Here is a 24,233-nt window from a genome sequence, read left to right on the forward strand (position 1 = left end):
CATACAGTACCATACAGTATTATACACTACCATACAGTATTATACAGCACCATACAGTATCATACAGTATTATACAGTATCATACAGTATTATACAGTATCATACAGTACCATACAGTATCATACAGTATCATACAGCACCATATAGTACCATACAGTACCATACAGTATCATACAGCACCATATAGTACCATACAGTATCATACAGTACCATACAGTACAGAAGTCCTCCATTATTCAACCCTACATCATCAGGAATAATAGAGTAAGCTTGCACTTCTGTTCCGACAAGGTTTTGGTATTGGTGTCTGTCATACTGAAGAAACTGAGGGTTCAAACCAAAAGAAGCCTCTAGGAGAGAGGAAAGTGTTTCTAAGCCATTCACTCACACTGCCATACTGCCATACATCAAAAACAGAAATATAGGAGACAATATACAGCTGGTAAGTAATCAACAGAGTTTCTCATCATGCCAAAACACACCTTCACACTTCAGAGAGACACAGAATGATCTAAAACTCAGCATTCTAACTAAAACAAGGGAGAAAAGCACTGGTCTATTCCCTGATTAAACATCTAGCATTCCCGATACAGAGTGAGAATCCTATGGGTGTTCGATTCCCTAAAGCGATCTGGAACCTGGTTCAGAGGGGTTCCCCTAACCCCTAATGCTGCAGCTGGGTTATTGTTGTGCACCAAGGGGCCAGATCTTCATTCCCTTAAGGGTCTGTAGCTGCTTGGTTAAACTTGGTTAAACTGTGAGGAGGGAAGTGGTCCCGTGTCCCGTGTGGCTCAGTTGGCTCAGTTGGTAGAGCATGGCGCTTGCAACGCCAGGGTTGTGGGTTCAATTCCCACGGGGGGACCAGGATGAATATGTATGAACTTTCCAATTTGTAAGTCGCTCTGGATAAGAGCGTCTGCTAAATMACTTAAATGTAAATGTAAAATAAAAGGGTGTGGTGGCCGTAGCAGGAACAGCAGCATTTAGTGAGCAAAACTAGGTACTTTCACATTCATTTATGGTAAAGAATACAAGCGACTTCAATGGCTAATTTCTTTGAACAGGGGAAAAAAACATCACCAGATTCACAGGGAATACAAGGTTGAAGAAGCAATACTCCAAGCAGCAGCTCCATACTACTTGTCAGACATAGAGAACTGATACTGTATACTGGTTGTTAGGATGGGATTAGGTTCTATATTTATTGAAGAGAATATGAATCAGAGGAGAATGGTGGGAGGAGTTATAGGATGATGGGCTCATAGTAATGTCTGGAATGGAACAATGAAATGGAGTTAAACATGTGGTTTCCATACGTTTGATACCGTTCCATTCATTCCATTCCAGCCCTTACAATGAGCGCATCCTCCCATAGCTTATCTTACCAGCCTCCTCTGAAATGAATCTTTCAATTAAAATTGCCAATGTGGGTGCAAGCAATTACCTTAATTTCTCAGAGATCAAATTATATTTAAACAAAATAATGCTTCAGGAATGCTACTCTTCTCTTTCTAACCAAAATGCTTTCAGAACAATCTGAGAGGGTGAGTGTTGAAATCCTCTTTCTTGTGCTTTTGGAGGTGGAATGAAGTCATTTGAGCAACATTTGTTACATTGGGATCGGTTTGGGGCATAGACGTGGGAAGTAGGGGTGKTGAGGTTGCTGCAGCACCCACTAAAAAAATCGTAATAAAAAAAATATACAGTTGAAGTCGGAAGTTTACATACACTTAGGTTGGAATCATTAAAACTCGTTTTTCAACCACTCCACAAATTTCTTGTTAATTAACAAACTATAGTTTTGGCAAGTCGGTTAGGACATCTACTCTCTGCATGACACAAGTAATTTTTCCAACAATTGTTTACAGACAGATTATTTCACTTATAATTCACTGTATCACCATTCCATTGGGTCAGAAGTTTACATACATTTACATTTACATTTAAGTCATTTAGCAGACGCTCTTATCCAGAGCGACTTACAAGTTGCACCAAGTTACTAAGTTGACTGTGCCTTTAAACGGCTTGGAAAATTCCAGAAAATGATGTCATGGCTTTAGAAGCTTCTGATAGGCTAATTGACATCATTCGAGTCAATTGGAGGTGTACCTGTGTATTTCAAGGCCTACCTTCAAACTCAGTGCCTCTTTGCTTGACATCATGGGAAAATCAAAAGAAATCAGCCAAGACCTGTTTTTCTTTTTGAAACCACAAATCTGGTTCATCCTTGGGAGCAATTTCCAAACGCCAGAAGGTACCACCTTCATCTGTACAAACAATAGTACCCAAGTATAAACACCATGGGACCACGCAGCTGTCATACCGCTCAGGAAGGAGCGGGTTCTGTCTCTAGAAATGAAGGTACTTTGGTGAGAAAAGTGCAAATCAATCCCAGAACAGCAGCAAAGGACCTTGTGAAGAGGCTGGAGGAAACAGGTACAAAAGTATCTATTTCCACAGTAAAACGAGTCCTATATTGACACAACCTGAAAGGCCGCTCAGCAAGGAAGAAGCCACTGCTCCAAAACTGCCATAAAAAAGCCAGACTACAGTTTGCAACTGCACACGGGACAAAGATTGTACTTTTTGGAGAAATGTCCTCTGGTCTGATGAAACAAAAATAGAACTGTTTGGCCATAATGACCATTGTTATGTTTGGAGGAAAAAGGGGGAGGCTTGCAAGCCGTAGAACACCATCCCAACCGTGAAGCACGAGGGTGGCAGAATCATGTTGTGGGGGTGCTTTGCTGCAGGAGGGACTGGTGCATTTCACAAAATAAATGGCATCATGAGGCAGGAAAAAGATGTGGAAATATTGAAGCAACATTTCAAGACATCAGTCAGGAAGTTAAAGCTTGGTCGCAAATGGGTCTTCCAAATGGACAATGACCCCAAGCACACTTCCAAAGTTGTGGCATGGCCTTAAGGTGGACAACAAAGTCAGGTATTGGAGTGGCCATCACAAAGCCTGACCTCATCCAATAGAACATTTGTGGGGCAGAAACTGAAACAGCTTGTGTGAGCAAGGAGGCCTACAACCTGACTCAGTTACACAGCTCTGTCAGGTGGAATGAGCAAAAATTCACCCAACTTATTGTGGAAGCTTGTGGAAGGCTATCTGAAGTGTTTGACCAAGTTAAACAATTTAAAGGCAATGCTACCATATACTAATTGAGTGTATGTAAATTTCTGACCCACTGGGAATGTGATGAAAGAAATAGCTGAAATAAATCATTCTCTCTACTATTATTCTGACATTTCACAATCTTAAAATCAAGTGGTGATCCTAACTGACCTAAGACTGGGAATTTTTGCTAGTATTAAATGTCAGGAATTGTGAAAACAGAGTTTAATGTACAGTGGGGAGAACAAGTATTTGATACACTGGATTTTGCAGGTTTTTCCTACTTACAAAGCATGTAGAGGTCTGTAATTTTTATCATAGGTACACTCAACTATGAGAGACGGAATCTAAAACAAAAATCAGAAAATCACATTGTATGATTTTTAAGTAATTTAATTTGCATTTTATTTGCATGACATAAGTATTTTTGATACATCAGAAAAGCAGAACTTAATATTTGGTACAGAAACCTTTGTTTGCAATTACAGAGATCATACGTTTCCTGTAGTTCTTGACTGGTTTGCACACACTGCAGCAGGGATTTTGGCCCACTCCTCCCTACAGATCTTCTCAGATCCTTCAGGTTTCGGGGCTGTCGCTGGGCAATACGGAGTTTCAGCTCCTTCCAAAGTATTTTCTATTGGGTTCAGGTCTGGAGACTGGCTAGGCCACTCCAGGACTCTTGAGATGCTTCTTTACGGAGCCACTCCTTAGTTGCCATGGCTGTGTACTTCGTGTCGTTGTCATGCTGGAAGCCAGCACGACCCATCTTCAATGCTTTTACTGAGGGAAGGAGGTTGTTGGCCAAGATCTCGCGAATACATGGCCCATCCATCTCCCCTCAATACGGTTGCAGTCGTCCTGTCCCTTTGCAGAAAAGCATCCCCAAAGAATGATGTTTCCACCTCCATGCTTCACGGTTGGGATGGTGTTTCTTGGGGTTGTACTCATACTTCTTCTTCCTCAAACACGGCGAGTGAGTTAGACCAAAGCTCTATTTTTGTCTCATCAGACCACATGACTTCTCCATTCCTCCTTTGGATCATCCAGATGGTCATTGGCAAACTTCAGACAGGCCTGGACATGCACTGGCTTAAGCAGGGGGACTTGTGTGCGCTGCAGGATTTTAATCCATGACGGGTAGTCTGTTACTAATGGTTTTCTTTGAGACTGTGGTCCCAGTCTCTCTTCAGGTCATTGACCAGGTCCTGCCGTGTAGTTCTGGGCTGATCCCTCACCTTCCTCATGATCATTGATGCCCCAGAGGTGAAATCTTGCATGGAGCCCCAGACCGAGGGTGATTGACCGTCATCTTGAACTTCTTCCATTTTCTAATAATTGCGCCAACAGTTGTTTCCTTCTCACAAGCTGCTTGCCTATTGTCCTGTAGCCCATCCAGCCTTGTGCAGGTCTACAATTTTATCCCTGATGTCCTTACACAGCTCTCTGGTCTTGGCCATTGTGGAGAGGTTGGAATCTGTTTATTGAGCTGGTGTGGACAGGTGTCTTTTATGGTAACAGAGTTCAAACAGGTGCAGTTAATACGGTATGAGTGGAGAACAGGAGGCTTCTTAAAGAAAACTAACAGGTCTGTGAGAGCCGAATTCTTACTGGTTGGTAGGTGATCAAATACTTATGTCATGCAATAAAATGCAAATTAATTATTTAAAAATCATACAATGTGATTTTCTGGAATTTTTGTTTTAGAATTCCGTCTCTCACAGTTGAAGTGTACCTATGATAAAAATTACAGACCTCTACATGTTTGTAAGTAGGAAACCTGCAAAATCGGCAGTGTATCAAATACTTGTTCTCCCACTGTATTTGGCTAAGGTGTATGTAAACTTCCAACTTCAACTGTAATTATATATAATTTAAAAAACACTTAAATACTAGCTTGCTTTAACTAGTCCTATATTAGGCGACCGATATAGCCATCTGTAGCGTATCAATATAGACGTCTGTAGCACCCCCATCCTCAAGCATCTTCCCACGGGCTGATATGACCGGGGACTGATGATATTTGTGAATGTTTCATCCTAAGACTCTGTGTAGGATTAGGGGTTAGTGTGTGTGATAGGCACTGGGTGTGAGTTGCTCCAGGCCTGCATCCAAGCCATGCTGCATCCGAGGTCCAAGGGTTGGCCTGCAGAGTCAGGGACTCCAGAAGAGGGGCAGTCCTCAGTGTGTCTCTGGCAGGATAGTCAGACTGTTGTTGGACACATCCAGATGCCTTGGGAGAGGAGGGGGATAGCCCAGTCACAAATGACACCCTATTCCCTAAACAGTGCACTACTCTAGTGCATACTGTTAGGTGTGACCTAAGACTAAGAGTGAATAGATTAATAAATGCACAATTAAGGCACACGAAAACCCACCTGAGGGTAGAGTAGCAGAATGTCTGCGATAGGGATAGAGTGCAGAAGGCCTGTGGGTGCAGCTGGTGGAGCCGGTTCCCTGCAGTCGGATCAGTTCTGAGTTGGGGAGGCGGAGCAAGGGCCTGGGGGTGCAGGAACTGCAGCTGGTTGTGATCCAGGTGGAGGCGCAGTAGTGAGGACAGGCTGAGAAGCTCTCTGCTGAGATCTCCCTCAGCTTGTTATAACTTAGCTTCAGGACCTGGGGGAAAGAAATGGATGGAGCAATGAATGAATGATCATTGAAAATCATGGTATAAACCCTTCCAGTTATAAACAACAATACATACGCATCAATGTGAGTCAAAGGAACACAAAAAACATAGCAGGCTGTGTCTAAGCTCAATAGAACTTGGACATTTGCCTCAATCATTAGCTCAATCGACCCTCTCCTCTCCATGTCAACTCTATAAGCCTCAGTACCTGAAGGGAGGACAGATCTTGGAACACTCGCGTCAGGAATCCTACGGATGTCATTCCCATGAAGCATCAGCAGCTCCAGCCTCCTCAGACCAGCCAATGAGCTGTCTGGGATCCTGCTGATACTGTTGAACCTTTCAAATACCAGAGAGAAACAGCATCAGCCAAAAGGATGTGTGTGTGTGTGTGTGTGTGTGTGTGTGTGTGTGTGTGTGTGTGTTGTGTGTGGTGTGTGTGTGTGTGTGTGTGTGTGTGTGTGGTGTGTGTGTGTGTGTGTGTGTGTGTGTGTGTGTGTTGTGTGTGTGTGTGTGTGTGTGTGTGTGCTGTGTGTGTGTGTGTTTTTTTGCGCAAGCCTTACCCTAGGTTGATGTGTAGTGTATGTTGCGGTAGAAGCTGTGGTATGGTGAGCAGGGACCTGAAGGTGCAGTGTAGTTCAGTGGGCTGGTAGCAGGAGCAGGGCCGAGGGCAGGCACCACCAGGAGACACCAGGGTCACTAACACCACCACCACCACAGCCAGAGACACACCACACACACTGGGAGCCATCTTCAATAGGAGGGACCCTCACTGCCAATATAGAAATATTTACAGTACCAGTCAAAAGTTTGGACACACCTACTCATTCAACGTTTTTTCTTTATTTTTACTATTTTCTACATTGTAGAATAATAGTGAAGACATCACAACTATGAAATAACACTCATCAGACCAATGACAAGAGTGTGCAAAGCCGTCATCAATGCAAATGGTGGCTATTGTCCAGTGTACTAGAGGGCTTGATGGCACTGACACACACAGCACTGACACACATTCTCAAGGCTTGTGCTGACATTCCCGTGGAAATTAGCCTACAGTCTGTCTGGTTATTCTAACGTCCTGACCAGCAGTGAAAACGACCACGCTATCTTTGACATTGTTCTGACATTTCAAGGTATGTGAAAAAATGTCAACAGTTGTTCACAAAGGAGAAGCATGAGCTATCTAAAGTACCGAGGTAAAGACAGTTTCAGGTTGGATATTCGGCAGATATTCGCCTGTAGTTTTCCTTACATCCACCAACAGCAGTTAGGGACCGTCAACATAGTGACAAATCAAATGTATTCAAATTTCAATAGCTATTTAACCATTACTCCTAGAACTTTCAAAACMGGTTCTAGCTATCCCAATGGCATAGACATACATTGCACACATTTATTTTTTTGTCGATTTACATCTTGCACTACTTGCACTAATTATTTATTTACATTTTWGAATTTCAATAGCTCATTGGTCATATGACCTACTGGACTCAAACAAGGTTCAGAATGTCCACTGACTACCCTTCTATATTGCACACCCTTAAGTTTGTCCATTCATCTCACATGTTTTTACGTGAATTTTTTTAAATGTAAAATTTCAATAGCTCCTTGGTCATGTGACCTAATGACTTCAAACAAGGTTCAGTATGTCCACTGACTACCCTTCTATATTGCACACCCTTTAGTTTGTCCATTTTCGTCTCACAAGATTTTACATACATTTTTCTAAATTTAAAATTTCAATAGCTCCTTGGTCATGTGACCTACTGACTTCAAACAAGGTTCAGAATGTCCACTGACTATACCTTCATATTGCACACTCTGATGTTTGTCTACTTTCACATCATGCTATTAGACTTAAATATGTAAGCTTTGCAGGTCTTCATTTCACATGGGTGTTAAAAAAATGTTTTTGAAGTTAACAAATGTTCCAGCCTCGCAATAACTATCTTTCACATGGACACTGAAAAGATCCGCAAATGGCTGTATGTGGTATGGATCAAGGACAGGAGAGGTGTTCAAACAGAGGTGCTTAAAGGAAGGCGCACAGGTAGGCCTCATGAAAAACAATGTTTCATATGCTCTGTTTAATCACAGTAATAGGCAGTGATTTGTCAGTCAGAGTGAGCTTGATAAGGTGAAATAATCCTTTTCATAGCATCACTTTCATATACTGTACATTAAGACAAATCCTTCTACGTTGAGTATTAGAACACAGTTTCCATAACCTGATAATCACTTGATATTTGAATGCATTCACAACAAGCCACCTGCAGACAACTTACAAAATGCAATATTGTATTTGAGGGTTTGTTTTTCTGATGAAAATAGTTATTTGATGCATGGCCTACTATTTCTAACTGGAAAAATACATTCCTACGTCTTTTGTGAGTAAAATCCTTTTTCCAAAATTGATTTAGGTACATTTTTGGTATATGTGTACAAATACATAGGTGTCTGGTAAGACAGTCTGTAAACTTTCCTTTCAGACTCACATTAAGCATCTCCAATCCAAAATTAAATCTAGAATCGGCTTCCTATTTCGCAACAAAGCATCCTTCACTCATGCTGCCAAACATACCCTCGTAAAACTGACTATCCTACCGATCCTTGACTTTGGCGATGTCATTTACAAAATATCCTCCAACACTCTACTCAGCAAATTGGATGTAGTCTATCACAGTGCCATCCGTTTCGTCACCAAAGCCCCATATCCTGTCTGGGAACCCCTCGCCAACAGCCAATGAAATTGCAGGGCGCCAAATTCAATCAAGAGAAATCTCATAATTCAAATTTCTCAAACATACAAGTATTAGACACCATTTTAAAGATACAATTCTTGTTAATCCAACCACAGTGTCCAATTTCAAAAAGGCTTTTCGGCGAAAGCAGAACATATCATTATGTTAGGTCAGCAACTAGTCACAGAAAGCATACAGCGATTTTCCAACCAAAGAGAGGAGTCACAAAAAGCAGAAATAGAGATAAAATGAATCACTAACCTTTGATATTCTTCATCAGATGACACTCCCGGGACAACATGTTACACAATACATGTATGTTTTGTTCGATCAAGTTCATATTTATATCCAAAAACCTCAGTTTACATTTGGCTTTGCCTCCAAAACATCCCGTGAATTTGTACAGAGCAACATCAATTTACAGAAATACTCATAATAAACACTGAGTAGCAGGCAGTTTACTCTGGGCACACTTTTCATCCAAACGTGAAAATGCTGCCCCCTAGCCCAAACAGGATATACTACCCACCACTGCGACCTGTATGCTCTCGTTGGCTGGCCCTCGCTTCATATTCATCGCCAAACCCACTGGCTCCAGGTCATCTAGAAGTCCTTGCTAGGTATAGCCCCGCCTTATCTCAGCTCACTGGTCACCATAGCAGCACCCACCCGTAGCACGCGCTCCAGCAGGTATATTTCACTGGTCACCCCCAAAGCCAATTCCTCCTTTGGCCGCCTTTCCTTCCAATTCTCTGCTGCCAATGACTGGAACGAATTGCAAAAATCACTGAAACTGGAGACTCATATCTCCCTCACTATCTTTAAGCATCAGCTATCAGAGCAGCTTACAGATCATTGCATCTGTACATAGCCCATCTGTAAATAGCCCATCCAACTACCTCATCCCCATATTGTTATTTATTTTATTTATATATATAAAAATAATACATCTCCTTTGCACCCCAGTATCTCTAAACACTCCAGTGTTTATTTGCGAAATTGTAATTATTTCGCCACTACGGCCTATTTATTGCCTTACCTCCCTAATCTCATTTCATTTGCACACACTTGTATATAGACTTTTCTATTGTGTTATTGACTGTACATTTGTTTATTCCATGTGTAACTCTGTGTTGTTTGTGTCACACTGCTTTGCTTTATCTTGGTCAGGTCGCAGTTGTAAATGAGAACTTGTTCTCAACTGGCCTACCTGGTTYAATAAAGGTGAAATAAAAAATAAAATAAAAAAATACTGTATGTGGTAATGTCTTATGTCTGTCCTACATGTAGTGTTGGTACATGGAATATTCCTCAACTGCATATATCATGAATTGCATTTGCAAATAGAAGTATTATGTTCAACAACTGACATTTTCAGATATTATTTTGACAAACACACTTTGGTGCTTACAATTCATTCTCTATTGTCATAGATTGGTGGGCACTGTCATCTGTGATCTTTGTGATATGACTTTCTTTCAGCACATACTGATGAAACTGTCACTTAATATTTTTTTCTTAGTCTACAAACACTCTATTCACTCTGTGATAGGGTTGGATCCTATATGCTACTTTTATTATTGTCCTGTAAATGGTTCAGTGCCTATAATTTAGGCTGTATGTAGAATGGGGCATAAAGGAAATTACCCCTACTACTAAATTACTAATAGATTATAGTGATAAGGAAAACAGCATACAAATTTGGCTTGTGTATTCATTTGCCTATAACTAATCATAATTCCATTATTTTTACATWAAAAAGAGAATACTTCAAAATGAGAAGATCCTGCCATGGAAAAGACGACTGGGTGGACATAAAGTGAAAGGAGGGGAAATAACTCACACCCTGCAGTAGGACACCTTCAGCTGCGGGGTCTTTGTAATGCAGGTTTGATAGTTATATTTTCAATAATGAATGGTTAGCTGTTATGTGACAATTAGGTCAAAAACTCTATTTTATTTTTTGGTGTAGATGGCCAAGGAAGTTGCACAGAACTTCCCCAACATCCCCTCCCAAATTGATATGGAACCTTCTAAAACACATGGAGCAACTGTGAAAAGAAATGGCTGAGGATATACTAAAAATGTCTGGTATGTAATGACATTTAATTCAAAGTAAATGTAAATTCTTTATTTTTATGTAGTTGTGTGGGACAGCCATATGTTCCGTTCATGCCTATGATTTCAGAGTTCAACAAAGCCAACAACTGCTTCATGTGTGCCACTGATAAAGAACCTGGATGTGGCCCAAAGACTGCCTGGGTTAGTAACTTTATTTAACATGTTTATTATCTTTTGACAACAGTGACGGCATGTATGACAATTTATGATATAACACAATGGATGGCTAATTCGTCATTCGTCATACTGCATTGATATTTGATATTATTTATAACGTGTTACGCTTTGTTTTGTTTTAGATTGAATGTTTTGCATGCCAARGGTGGTTCCATGTGCTGTAACTAMGAATGAAGACAAAKYAGTTCAACYGAGTYAAGAACACAAACTGGAAGTGCAGTCTTTGTTGTTGAAAATGTATGCTATACCCCATCCACACTGAAGAGGCTCTGAAATGTACATCAACCAGGGATAAAGAAAGAAGAAAGAAAGTTAACACTGTGAAATGTTTCATACTTAATTGAAGTTAAGTGTCTGTTGACATGTTGGAAAGATTAAAGGTCTACAATTTGTTTCATTTGTCAATATTCCATTTTTATTCATTGATTTACTGGCCACCATTACTGTGGTTACATGTTCAGTATATGTATTGACCACTGCAGCCTACCTCACTAGCTCACCCTCCATCCCTGCTTTGGAGAATTAATAGCATGACTCTCGTACTTTGCCCTTTTCCTTTATGGTCGATATTAACGACGAAAGGAGATATTATCTGTCTCTCTCCTATTGTGTACCGCTGTTAAATAGTGTGGAAAAATAAAAAACTGGGAAAATAAGTACTTAGAACTACCAATTATTATAGATAAATATTAAAGAAAAGGGTAAACACAACACTGGACTGAACCCCCTAATTGTCAAACTAATATTAATGTACAACAATATAGAYGATACATGACTAGAGGTTATGCAATATGGGTGTATATCCACTGCATGCTTCTTAGGTGTGTAATTGACATGACCAAGGAGCTATTGAAATGTAAAACTATGAAAAATGTACGTTACACCGCGTGATTTTACAGTACACAAACAAGAGTGTGCAATATAGAAGGGTACATTCTGCACCATGTTTGAAGTCACTAGGTCACATGACCAAGAAGGTATTGAAATTCTACATTTTGAAAAATGAATGTAAAATCTTGTGAGATGAAAATGGACAAACTAAAGGGTGTGCAATATAGAAGGGTAGTCAGTGAACATACTGAATGAACCTTGTTTGAAGTCATTAGGTCACATGACCAAGGAGCTATTGAAATTTTACATTTTGAAAAATTCATGTATAATCTTGTGAGTTGCAAATGGACAAACTAAAGGGTGTGCAATATAGAAAGGTAGTCAGTGGACATTCTGGACCTTGTTTGAGTCAAGTAGGTCACATGACCAATGAGCTATTGAAATTCGAATGTAAAAAGTTTGTACTTTGTTTACGCTCCCTAACTAATTCCACTAGGAATACAAAATGCTGCTCACCTTTCCACATGTTTATTAGCTTTGGAAAGCGAATTAATGTCCGAATCGTGAAAATAAGACATGTGCAATGTTGTGCGCAATTTTTCCAACATAATGACACTTATTTGGAGTCTGTGGCTCAAGTGTTTTGAAAGCTATTGAGGTTTGAAAGCGCGAATGTCCGTCGAATATCTAAATTGAAACTGTCTTTACCTCGGTATCTAAAGTCAGTAACTAATAGGCCGAATTTAACGCATCAAATCCGAGCAGCAGCTCCAACTGTTTCCTATTGTTTTACGCGCGAGTCTGCATCAAAGAACCTGTACTCTAATCATTCCACAGGCGAGCAGTTAACGATCATCCTCTGACCTCTACGGATACTGACCTCCCTCTATAGTCGAAACGGATACTGACCTCTCTATTCTTTGACGCACTGCTAAACGCTGCCACAGAGAGTGATGAAATTGAAGACAATCATTATTTTTCCTCGGTAGGTAAATGCATCTATATGTAGGACACAACTTTACACCTTTACATTGCATGGAAATACTTAGTTGAAAAAACTTTTAGCGTCTGGTGGCAATTTGACAGCAATTCCCCCCGTCATAATATGAATAGTAGGATATGTATTTCATTTGGGAGCTCAGAATGATTACTGTCAATTTACCTTGCAATCCTTCAAACCGAAGATATCAAGATTCTTCATTTCGTTACAGCCAAAATCCCTTCAAGTGCTCATTTTTATCCAAATGACGATTCGGCAACGCATTTATGTAATTCCAGGTCTGTTTAATAATATAATATTGCCATTCAAAACGTTAATGACGTTTCAATAGGCTACAACTTTATGCAATGAATATAAGAGAGGTGAAAACAATCCAAAAAAAACAACCTTGATTTTGTGAAAAATATATATTTGTATTTGTTTGGATAAAATAACGAATAGATTAAAATGTTCTTGCTATTCCCGATAGAGCAGGTATTGTTCCTCTGTGCAGCTGAAAGGAAGGGAAGGAATCAGAAATAATGGATGGTAAAACTATTTGGGGAGGAGAGTGTCTGAGTGGGTGACGCTTGGAGAGGAGAGTAGGAGAGCTGAGGAGGGGCGGCGCTGGAGACGAGAAACTGAGAATCATACTCCAAAATCCGAAATAACTGTGTGTTGCCTTTCATTCTTTTAGAAACTTTAAAAACATGTAATATTTTGAGTGACTTTCACAATGTATCAGTAACATCCAAATGAATGTATATCCAAATGAATGTAAGGAGCTCTAAAATGATATCTGCAATGGAAAGTGAGACTTTCACCTGTTACCCACCCTGGCCCTGGATCTGGGGGGATCCTTTATTTCTCTGTCCCAGCTCTGGCTCTGTTTCTTTCTTTCTGTCTGAGATGTCTCTGTTGTAGATACCGGGAGTTCTGCAGCTGTTTTCCTGTTCTTCTGTAATTCATCCAGTCAGGCTGTAGAAAGCATTAGGCCCAAACCCATTTAGACAGTCCCTCAGTTCCACACTGTTACATAACAGCAAAGCAGCGACCCAGTCCCACTCGGTCCAACACAGCCACCATTATAATATGAGGTTACCATCAAAATGCRGCTGGAATTCATATTAGTGTCTGACTGTCTSGCCTGCATTCTGTAATGCCATGATGTCAACAGCACAGAGCAGAGCACTGGCACAGAAAGTATGGTCTCATTTCGCTTTGAGGGGTTTCTGGGTATCGTCTGAATCAGTAGTTTGTGATAGTTCATATTGGGTATGGTCCGAATATGGGGTCAGGGGTGGAAGTCAGGGTTTGGAGCTCCATGGGGTCAGGGCTGGGAGACCGCCTGCTCAATTAGGCTGGAAAAGGGAAGGAGTAGTGGGGGTCAGGGCTGGGAATCTGCCTGGCTGTAAAGGTGAAAGGTCAGAGAGAGGAGGAAGGGAAGCGCTACTAAGGTACACTATAGTATATTTTGGTAGATAGAAGGTGCTCTTTGGTAAAAGGTGTAAATTGGTCATCAAAAAGAAAGGAGGACCAAGGCACTCTTCATATAATTAATTAAAATGCCTTTATTAGTATGGCATGTTCAATAGAAACAAAGTTGTTTAAAAACCGACGCGTTTTGGCTGCATGGCCTTCGTCAGGGAGTACAGAAAAAGGAGAATACAATGTCCTCTTTTGAAAGGCTTTTCCAATTAGCCCTAATTAGAAGAGGGAGTGGTTACCAAATTGGACACACCTAGTAAGCAATAATATACACATGAAAAGGTGAAATACTGTAGCTATGTTATCATGAGCATACAACTCCAAGCTAGAAGCATCAGAACACCCAGAGAGGCAGTTCCAACCCTAACCATGACTCCCTCTTCTAATTAGGGCTAATTGGAAAAGCCTTTCAAAAGAGGACATTGTATTCTCCTTTTTCTGTACTCCCTGACGAAGGCCATGCAGCCGAAACGCGTCGGTTTTTAAACAACTTTGTTTCTATTGAACATGCCATACTAATAAAGGCATTTTAATTAATTATATGAAGAGTGCCTTGGTCCTCCTTTCCTTTTGATGAAAGGTCAGAGGCCTGGTTCCAGGAGGGTGTTTATTTGTTTATATTTTTATTTCATCTTTATTTAACCAGGTAAGCAAGTTGAGAACAAGTTCTCATTTACAACTGCYACCTGGCCAAGATAAAGCAAAGCAGTGCGACAAAAACAACAACACAGAGTTACACATAGGATAAACAAATGTACAGTCAATAACACAATAGAAATATCTATGTACAGTGTGTGAAAATGAAGTGAGAAAATACAAATAACAATATGGGGATGAGGTAGTTGGGTGTGCTATTTACAGATGGGTACAGACTGGTACAGTGATCGGTAAGCTGCTCTGACAGCTGATGCTTAAAGTTAGACAGGGAGATATAAGTCTCCAGATTCAGAGATTTTTGCAATTCGTTCCAGTCATTGGCAGCAGAGAACAGGAAGAAAGATGGCCAAAGGAGGTGTTGGCTTTGGGGATGACCAGTGAAATATACCTGCTGGAGCGCGTGCTACGGGTGGGTGTTGCTATGGTGACCAGTAAGCTGAGATAAGGCGGGGCTTTACCTAGCAAAGACTTATAGATGACCTGGAGCCAGTGGGTTTGGCAATGAATATGTAGCGAGGGCCAGCCTACAGCATACAGGTCGCAGTGGTGGGTAGTATATGGGGCTTTGGTGACGAAACGGATGGCACTGTGATAGACTACATCCAATTTGCTGAGTAGAGTGTTGGAGGCTATTTTGTAAATGACATCGCCAAAGTCAAGGATCGGTAGAATAGTCAGTTTTACGAGGGTATGTTTGGCAGCATGAGGAAGCCGATTCTAGATTTCATTTTGGATTAGAGATGCTTAATGTGAGTCTGGAAGGAAAGTTTACAGTCTAACCAGACACCTAGGTATTTGTAGTTGTCCACATATTCTAAATCAGAACCATCCAGAGTAGTGATGCTAGGCGGGCGGGTGCGGGTGCGGGCAGCAATCGGTTGAAGAGCATGCATTTAGTTTTACTAGCATTTAAATGCAGTTGGAGGCCACGGAAGGAGTGTTGTATGGCATTGAAGCATGTTTAGAGGTTTGTTAACACAGTGTCCAAAGAAGGGCCTGATGTATACAGAATGGTGTCGTCTGCGTAGAGGTGGATCAGAGAATCACCAGCCACAAGAGCGACATCATTAATATATACAGAGAACAGTCGTTCTGAGAATTGAACACAGTGGCACCCCCATAGAGACTGCTAGAGGTCCGGACAACAGGCCCTCCAATTTAACACACTGAACTCTGTCTGAGAAGTGGTTGGTGAACCAGGCAACGCAGTCACTTGAGAAACCAAGGCTATTGAGTCTGCCGATAAGAATGCGGTGATTGACAGAGTCGAAAGCCTTGGCCAGGTCGATGAAGACGGCTGCACAGTACTGTCTTTTATTAATGACGGTTATGATATCGTTTTGGACCTTGAGCGTGGCTGAGGTGCACCCACGAACAGCTCGGAAACCAGATTGCATAGTGGAGAAGGTACGGTGGGATTCAAAATGGTCGGTGATCTGTTTGTTAACTTGGCTTTCAAAGATTTTAGAAAGGCAGGGCAGGATGGTTGTAGGTTTATAACAGTTTGGGTCTAGAGTGTCTCCCCCTTTGAAGAGGGGGATGACCGCGGCAGCTTTCCAATCTTTGGGGATCTCAGACGATACGAAAGAGAGGTTGAACAGGCTAGTAATAGGGGTTGCAACAATTTAGGTGGATCATTTTAGAGAGAGAGGGTCCAGACTGTCTAGCCCAGGTGCTTTGTAGGGAATTGGAATTAGTGCTACAGGATGCAAATTTCTGTTTGAAAAAGCTAGCCTTAGCTTTCCAAACTGACTGTGTATATTGGTTCCTGACTTCCCTAAAAAGTTGCATATTGCGGGGGRTATTCGATGCTAATGCAGAAAGCCACAGGATGTTTTTGTGCTGGTCAAGGGCAGTCAAGTCTGGGGTGAACCAAGGGCTATATCTGTTCTTAGTTCTACATTTTTTGAATGGGGCTTGCTTATTTAAGATGGTGAGGAAAGCACTTTTAAAGAGCAACCAGGCATCCTCTACTGACGGGGCTGGGCCTGGGTTAGGAGTAGGGGGTTAGGCTGGGCCTGGGTTAGGAGTAGGGGAGGGAAGGCTGGGCCTGGGTTAGGAGTAGGGGGGTTAGGCTGGGCCTGGGTTAGGAGTAGGGGGCCAGGCTGGACTAGAGGAAGAAGTAGGAGGGAGGGAAGATTGGCGTGGAAGGTAGTCGCAGGCGGGGCCGGACGGCGGGTAGAGTAGCCTGTCGTAGACTGCCTTGGGTTAGGAGGAGGGGGTTCAAGGCTGGGACAGGTTAAGAAAAAGAAGAACATAGAGCAGAAGAGAGAATAGAGAAGAACAGAGGAAGAAGGAAAGAGAGAGAAGAAGAGAGGAAAAGAAAGGAAGAAGAGAAGAAGGAGAGTAGGGGTTAGCTGGGCCTGGGTTAGGAGTAGGGGGGGCCAGGCTGGGACAGGGTAGAAGTGGGGGGTAGACTGGGCCTGGGTTAGGAGTAGGGGGTGTCCGGCCCAGTCGGACGCCAGTGAGACGGCGATTTGAGGTCTCTTCGCTGACACGCGATACCTGGGCAAGACGAGGTAGGCCAAGCTGGCGACAGCGTAGAAGTAGGGAGGTAGGCTGGGCCTGGGTTAGGAGTAGGGGGGGCCAAGCTGGGACAGGGGTAGAAGTAGGGGGGTTAGGCTGGAGGTCTGCCTGGGGGCCTCTGCCTCCATGGATGTCAGGCTTCCATTAGTCATGCCCTCCCTCTTCACACAGTCTTAAATCAGCATGACAACAACTAGTTACACATAACAGAGAGACTTCAGGGCTACAGCAGACACATTGCTCTATACTGACAATACTGATGTGACAGTACACCATTGGTCACAGTTATACAGCAGGGAGAACAACTAGGGAGCAGCTCTGTTGGCTCCGCTGTCTGTCTATGTTGGTATGTCTGACTACAGCCCTGCCTTCCAGGTTTCAAGAACATAAACATTTCAGTGAGTCAACACTTCAATTTAATCGGTTTGAACAGAATGCTGTGAATAAGGCTACTTTAATGTGTGTCGTTTATCGATCCAGTCACTAAAGCTACTAACAAGGACACGTGACAGAAGCGCGGTCTAAAGAGCAATAACAAACCAATAAGTTATTCTGGGCGCTGTAGTAGCCTACACATGTAGGCTGTAGCATGGATTCAGGCTATAGGACAGAAGTTAATTGTCACGGACACATTGTGCTCCAGTCTTGATATAATTAAACACATTGAATTTCCTAAGAATTTCCTTTTTAACATGAAAGGGATTCCAGCTCTATTAACTAATTGGAGGCCTGGATATTGTGGCTCTATAAACAGAGAATTATGACTTATGGGAAACAGCAGAATGATTTCCCAGAGGCTGAAACAGAGACTGTCCTCACTGAAACACTGAGAGGAAGAACTTAATGACAACAGAGGACAACAACACTGACAGAGAGAGAAAGAGAGTCTAGTCAAGTTCTTCCAGTCTAATAGCCTATTAAACTTCTGTTTAATGGCCTTACTGAAATTATTACATGATGCTTCAAAACAACATCTTCTGCCTCTATTGTGATAGCAGTAATATAGTAACAATACAGTAATAACAGTAATTGGGGCAGGCACCATATGTCCATGTGTCCCAGTCCCGGTCCCAGCAAGTGTCCAGATGGAGCTGCTGACAGAACTGATGACTCCACATGGTCGTCATTACACCAGGAACAACAGGAAGCCTCACAAAGAGATCTGTTGGAAACACCAGCCAGCCTCTCACAGATATGGAGAACAAAGCAATAGGAACCAATACTGTCATACTTTAGGCTCAACTTCCTCCAGAGGACTGTCAAATACAGTTGATTCCTCAACCGACTCCTTATAAGTGCACATCACTTCTCCAGTCTGAATGTGCTTCCTGCTCTAGATCTTTGCATACTACCGTCCATCCCATTAGACTGGTCAGTGGGCCTAACAAGTCTGTTCCATGGAGCCAGGAGGCTGTAAAAGCTGGAACACTGTGTGGAGTGGAAAACACATATCAAACGCAGCCACAGCTTTCCCAAGACAAGGATAAGGTTAGGCCAGTGGTATTCAAAGTCGTTGTCGCAACCCCATGAAACTGCAGTGTGGTCTCCAAAATTTCAGAGAAAGATCATTTGAAAAATACAATGTTATTGTGTAAATGTATTTACTGGTACCTTTTCATTTTCATAAGGGATGAACATGCAATGAATTTAAGGTTATTTGTTGATTAGGTTGAGGAGTTGGAGATGTTACATGGGAGGTGTGTGTGTGTGTGTGTGTGTGTGTGTGTGTGTGGTGTGTGTGTGTGTGTGTGGTGTGTGTGTGTGTGTGTGTGTGTGTGTGTGTGTGTGTGTGTGTGTGTGTGTGTGTGTGTGGTGTGTGTGTGTGTTGGTGTGTGTGTGTGTTGTTGTTGTGTGTGATCTGGGGAGGTAATGTTCTGTCCTTCACATCGGGGTGCCGTGGTGGCGCTCCAGGGCTTAGCCTGAATGAAAGGTGGAACACAGTAAAAACACAGTAAAAACACAGTAAACACACTAACAAGCACAGAGAGGCATGTTCAGCAACACATTAGCAAGCAGAAAAAGGTGTGTTCTGCATGCTAATGACAGGCTGCCATGGACACAAACACTCAAACATGTATGAAGGAGCAGAATCTAACCTTAAACCCTAACCCCAAAACCATAACCCCTAACCCCCAAACCTTAACCCCCAAACCCTTAACCCCTAATGGACCTTACAGGGTAAACATGCAGAAGCAGACACCGACATGGCACCTCATTCCCTCTATAGAGTGCATTACTTTTGGCCAGAGCCCTATGTGGCTAACCATACAAGGCTCAGGCTAACAGCAGTTTGGCATCAGAGAAGATATGAAGTGTGAGAATGAGCTTCAATCCCAAGGATAAGCAGGTGTGTGTTCTCCAACCTTTACCCAGCTGTTCCATTAGGCAGAGTTTTTGTGTGTGTGTGTGTGTGTGTGTGTGTGTGTGTGTGTGCGTGTGTGCGTGTGTGCGTGTGTGCGTGCGTGCGTGCGTGCGTGCGTGCGTGCGTGCGTGTGGTTGGTTGGTTGGGTGGTCTTATTCTTCTATCTTTGTGGGGACCTGAAATCCCCAAAAGTCCCCACAAGGATAAAAAAAAAGGGCAATTTGCCCGCGTTCCCATGTCCACACGAGGACAACAGCTATTTTAAGTTTAGGGGTTAGGTTTAGGGTAAGGGTTACATTTTGGGTCAGGGTTACAATTAAGGTTAGGTAGGGATGAAACTTTACACGTATGAATATGTAAAAATATATATATACTGTAAATCTGAGCTGAAAAACATTGTAGGCTATTCTGTTAAAGCAACTAGAGCCTATATGCACTTTGTAATCAAAATTCTAATCTTAACTGGAGCATTTCAAACTATTCTTTTGTGAGGCGCACCTGGGAACTAGTTCTATACGATGGAGAGTGGTGGGGTCGATAAACCAGAATTGGAGGATCCTCCATCATCTTTTAAATCTCCCGTTTGGGTACATTTTGGCTTCACAGTAGATTGCACCAGCGATGGACAGAGATTTGTGGATAAAATGTTAACAGTATGTCGCCACTGCTCAACGAGAAAAGCCTATGTGTGGCATGTGTAGTCATCAACTTGGCACTACAATAGAGCCTGCATGTGTGGCAAAGTAAAATAGGAGATTACTGGATTATCTAATCAATGGAAAATGGAATTAAATGAGAAGAATATGATTCAATGACGAAGAGCCAACAGGTATGATGCTATTTAACCATCTGAATGGAGGTGTTGTTTTTTGGTACTTTAGCACAGGGAGAAGGCACATGCAGCCTCGATTATCCTAGCTAGCTATTTTAGTTAAATTGCTGCTCTCGGTTTGATGCGGTCAAGACAGGTACTACATCAGGGGTTCCTAAACGTTTTTCACCCACGACCCCATTTGATATTTACAAAATAAATCACAAAACTGGAGAGCAACATCTGTCCAGTGAAGTCTACAAAGCAAATATTGCATGTAACAAACAGTTACAGTTGAAGTCGAAAGTTTACATACACCTTAGCCAAATACATTTAAACTCAGTTTTTCACAATTCCTGACGTTTAATCCAAGTAAAAATTCCCTGTCTTGGGTCAATTAGGATCACCACTTTATTTTAAGAATGTGAAATGTCAGAATAATAGTAGAGAGAATTATTTATTTCAGCTTTTATTTCTTTCATCACATTCCCAGTGGGTCAGAAGTTTACATACACTCAATTAGTATTAGGTATTTAAATTGTTTAACTTGGGTCAAACATTTCGGGTAGCTTCCACAAGCTTCCCACAATAAGTTGGGTGAATTTTGGCCCATTCCTCCTGACAGAGCTGGTGTAACTGAGTCAGGTTTGTAGGCCTCCTTGCTCGCATACGCTTTTTCAGTTCTGCCCACAAATTTTCTACAGGATTGAGGTCAGGGCTTTGTGATGGCCATTCCAATACCTTGACTTTGTTGTCCTTAAGCCATTTTGCCACAACTTTGGAAGTGTACTTGAGCTCATTATCCATTTGGAAGACCCATTTGCGACCAAGCTTAATAAGGATTAGCCCTTTTTTCCCCCAATTTTCGCCTAAAATTACATACCCAAATCTAACTGCCTGTAGCTCAGGCCCTGAAGCAAGGATATGCATATTCTTGGTACCATTTGAAAGGAAACACTTTGAAGTTTATGGAAATGTGAAAGGAATGTAGAATAATATAACACAATAGATCTGATAAAAGATAATACAAAGAAATAAAACAACCGTTCTTTTGTTTTTCTTTTGCATTTTGTCTTTGAAAGGCATAATGTATTATTCCAGCCCAGGTGCAATTTAGATTTTGGCCAGTAGATGGCATCAGTGTATGTGCAAAGTTTTAGACTGATCAAATGAACTGTTGGATTTCTGTTCAAAAATTTGTATCAAGACTGCCCAAATGTGCCTAAATTGTTTATTAATAACTTTTCATGTTCAAAATTGTACACTCTCCTCAAACAATAGCATGGTATTATTTCACTGTAATAGCTACTGTAAATTGGACAGTGCAGTTAGATTAACAAGAATTTAAGTTTTCTGCCAATATCAGATATGTCTATGTCCTGGGAAATTGTCTTGTTACTTACAACCCTATGCTAATCACATTAGCCTACGTTAGCTCAACCATCCCGTGGAAGGGACACCAATCCCGAAAAAAGTATTAAACTTCCTGACTGATGTCTTGAGGTGTTGCTTCAATATATCCACATAATTTTCCTTCCTCATGATGCCATCTATCTTGTGAAGWGCACCAGTCCCTCCTGCAGCATAGCACCCCCACAACATGATGCTGCCACCCTCGTGCTCCACGGTTGGGATGGTGTTCTTCAGCTTGCAAGCCTCCCCCTTTTTCCTCCGAACATAACAATGGTCATTATGGCCAAACAAGTCTATTTTGGTTTCATCAGACCACAGGACATTTCTCCAAAAAGTATGATCTTTGTCCCCATGTGCAGTTGCAAACCGTAGTCTGGCCTTTTTATGGCGGTTTTGGAGCAGTGGCTTCTTCCTTGCTGAGCGGCCTTTCAGGTTGTGTCGATATAGGACTCATTTTACTGTGGATATAGATACTTTTGTACCTGTTTCCTCCAGCATCTTCACAAGGTCCTTTGCTGTTGTTCTGAGATTGATTTAAACTTTTCACACCAAAGTACGTTCATCTCTAGGAAACAGAACGCGTCTCCTTCCTGAGCGGTATGAATGCTGCGTGGTCCCATGGTGTTTATACTTGCGTACTATTGTTTGTACAGATGAACGTGGTACCTTCAGGCGTTTGGAAATTGCTCCCAAGGATGAACCAGACTTGTGGAGGTCTACAATAATTTTTTCTGATCTCTTTGTTGATTTCTTTAGATTTTCCCATGATGTCAAGCAAAGAGGCACTGAGTTTGAAGTTAGGCCTTGAACTTACACAGTCAACTTAGTGTATGTAAACTTCTGATGCAGTGAATTATAAGTGAAATAATCTGTCTGTGAGCAATTGTTGGAAAAATTACTTGTGTCATGCACAAAGTAGATGTCCTAAACGACTTGCCAAAACTATAGTTTGTTAACAAGAAATTTGTGGAGTGGGTGAAAAACAAGTTTTAATGACTCCAACCTCAGTGTATGTAAACTTCCGACTTCAACTATATATTTAAAAATATATATATTTTTATTTAAACTTTATTTAACCAGGTAGGCTAGTTGAGAACAAGTTCTCATTTACAACTGCGACCTGGCCAAGATAAAGCAAAGCAGTGTGACACAAACAACAACAGAGAATCACACATGGAATAAACAGGCATACAGTCAATAACACAATAGAAAAAAAGTAAGTCTATATACAGTGTGTGCAAATGGCGCAGACATATGACCTGCAGCATGGTCAAGCAAGTTAATGTTTTCCACAGTTTACTAAACAACTACTGATTTAGAACCACAGAGTTACAGCGCAAGACAACAGGAGCACTGCCTCCGCTATTCCAGCACCATTTCAACTTAAACATTTATACATCATCAAATCAACTAGGCTACATATGCTTAGTTTAATACACTGAAAACAAACTTAAAGATACCAAAAACAATGTAGTCCAATTAATGTTGCTAAATATCATGTGGCTGTCCGTGGTACTGATCAGTGGACACCACTCATTTTTATTACAACAAACCTGTCATAATTGTTGTACTAATAGGATCAGCTTTTTCTCCATTCAAATCTTACCATAACAATGTCTACCAGAGCTGTTGCCAGATAATMTTATGTTAATTGCTCTACCATAATCCGCCTCCAGTACATCCAACCGGCCTCACAACATTTTATTGATGGCAATTTGAATGCACAGAGATACTGTAACAAGGCACCTCATGTTTCAGCATAATAATGCACAGCCCCATGTCGCAAGGATCTGTATACAATTCCTGGAAGCTGAAAATGTCACAGTTCTTCCATGGCCTGCATACTCATCAGACATGTCACCCGTTGAGCATGTTTGGGATGCTCTGTGTTGATGTGTACGACAACGTGTTCCAGTTCCCGCCAAATCCAGCAACTTTGCATAGCCATTGAAGAGGGGTGTGATAACATTCCACAGGCCACAATCAACAGCCTGATTAACTCTATGGGTAGGAGATGTGTCGCACTGCATGAGGCAAATGGTGGTCACACCAGATACTGAGTGGTTTTCTGATCCACACCCTAACCTTTTTTTAGGTGTGTGTAACCAACAGATGCATATCTGTATTCCCAGTCATGTCAAATCCATAGATTAGGACCTAATTTATTTATTTCAACTGACTGATTTCCTTATATGAACTGTAACTCAGTAAAATCTTTTGAAATTGTTGCATGTTGCGTTTATATTTTTTTTCAGTGAATATATTATTATTTATATTATTGTCCCATTCACTTCTCTTGACCTGCACTGTTTGGAGCTTAAGAACTTCACTGTACCCTGCAATGACATGCATGTGACTAATGACCCTGTGC

The 24,233-nt window shown here is 41.6% G+C and overlaps 1 protein-coding gene across 1 annotated transcript in view; it reads right to left on the reverse strand.

The window, feature by feature from the left end:
- Nucleotides 1–6,504, reverse strand: part of LOC111959242 (matrix-remodeling-associated protein 5-like) — a 30,316-nt gene extending 23,812 nt beyond the window's left edge. The window contains 9 exon segments of the mRNA XM_023980723.2: nt 242; nt 5,209–5,255; nt 5,258–5,317; nt 5,320–5,357; nt 5,503–5,686; nt 5,689–5,740; nt 5,962–5,988; nt 5,990–6,092; nt 6,317–6,504. Coding sequence (XP_023836491.2) covers nt 242; nt 5,209–5,255; nt 5,258–5,317; nt 5,320–5,357; nt 5,503–5,686; nt 5,689–5,740; nt 5,962–5,988; nt 5,990–6,092; nt 6,317–6,504 — 700 coding nt within the window.
- Nucleotides 6,505–24,233: the final 17,729 nt, after the last annotated feature.

This window comes from Salvelinus sp. IW2-2015, linkage group LG36 (genome assembly GCF_002910315.2).
Source record: "Salvelinus sp. IW2-2015 linkage group LG36, ASM291031v2, whole genome shotgun sequence".
Taxonomy (NCBI): domain Eukaryota; kingdom Metazoa; phylum Chordata; class Actinopteri; order Salmoniformes; family Salmonidae; genus Salvelinus; species Salvelinus sp. IW2-2015.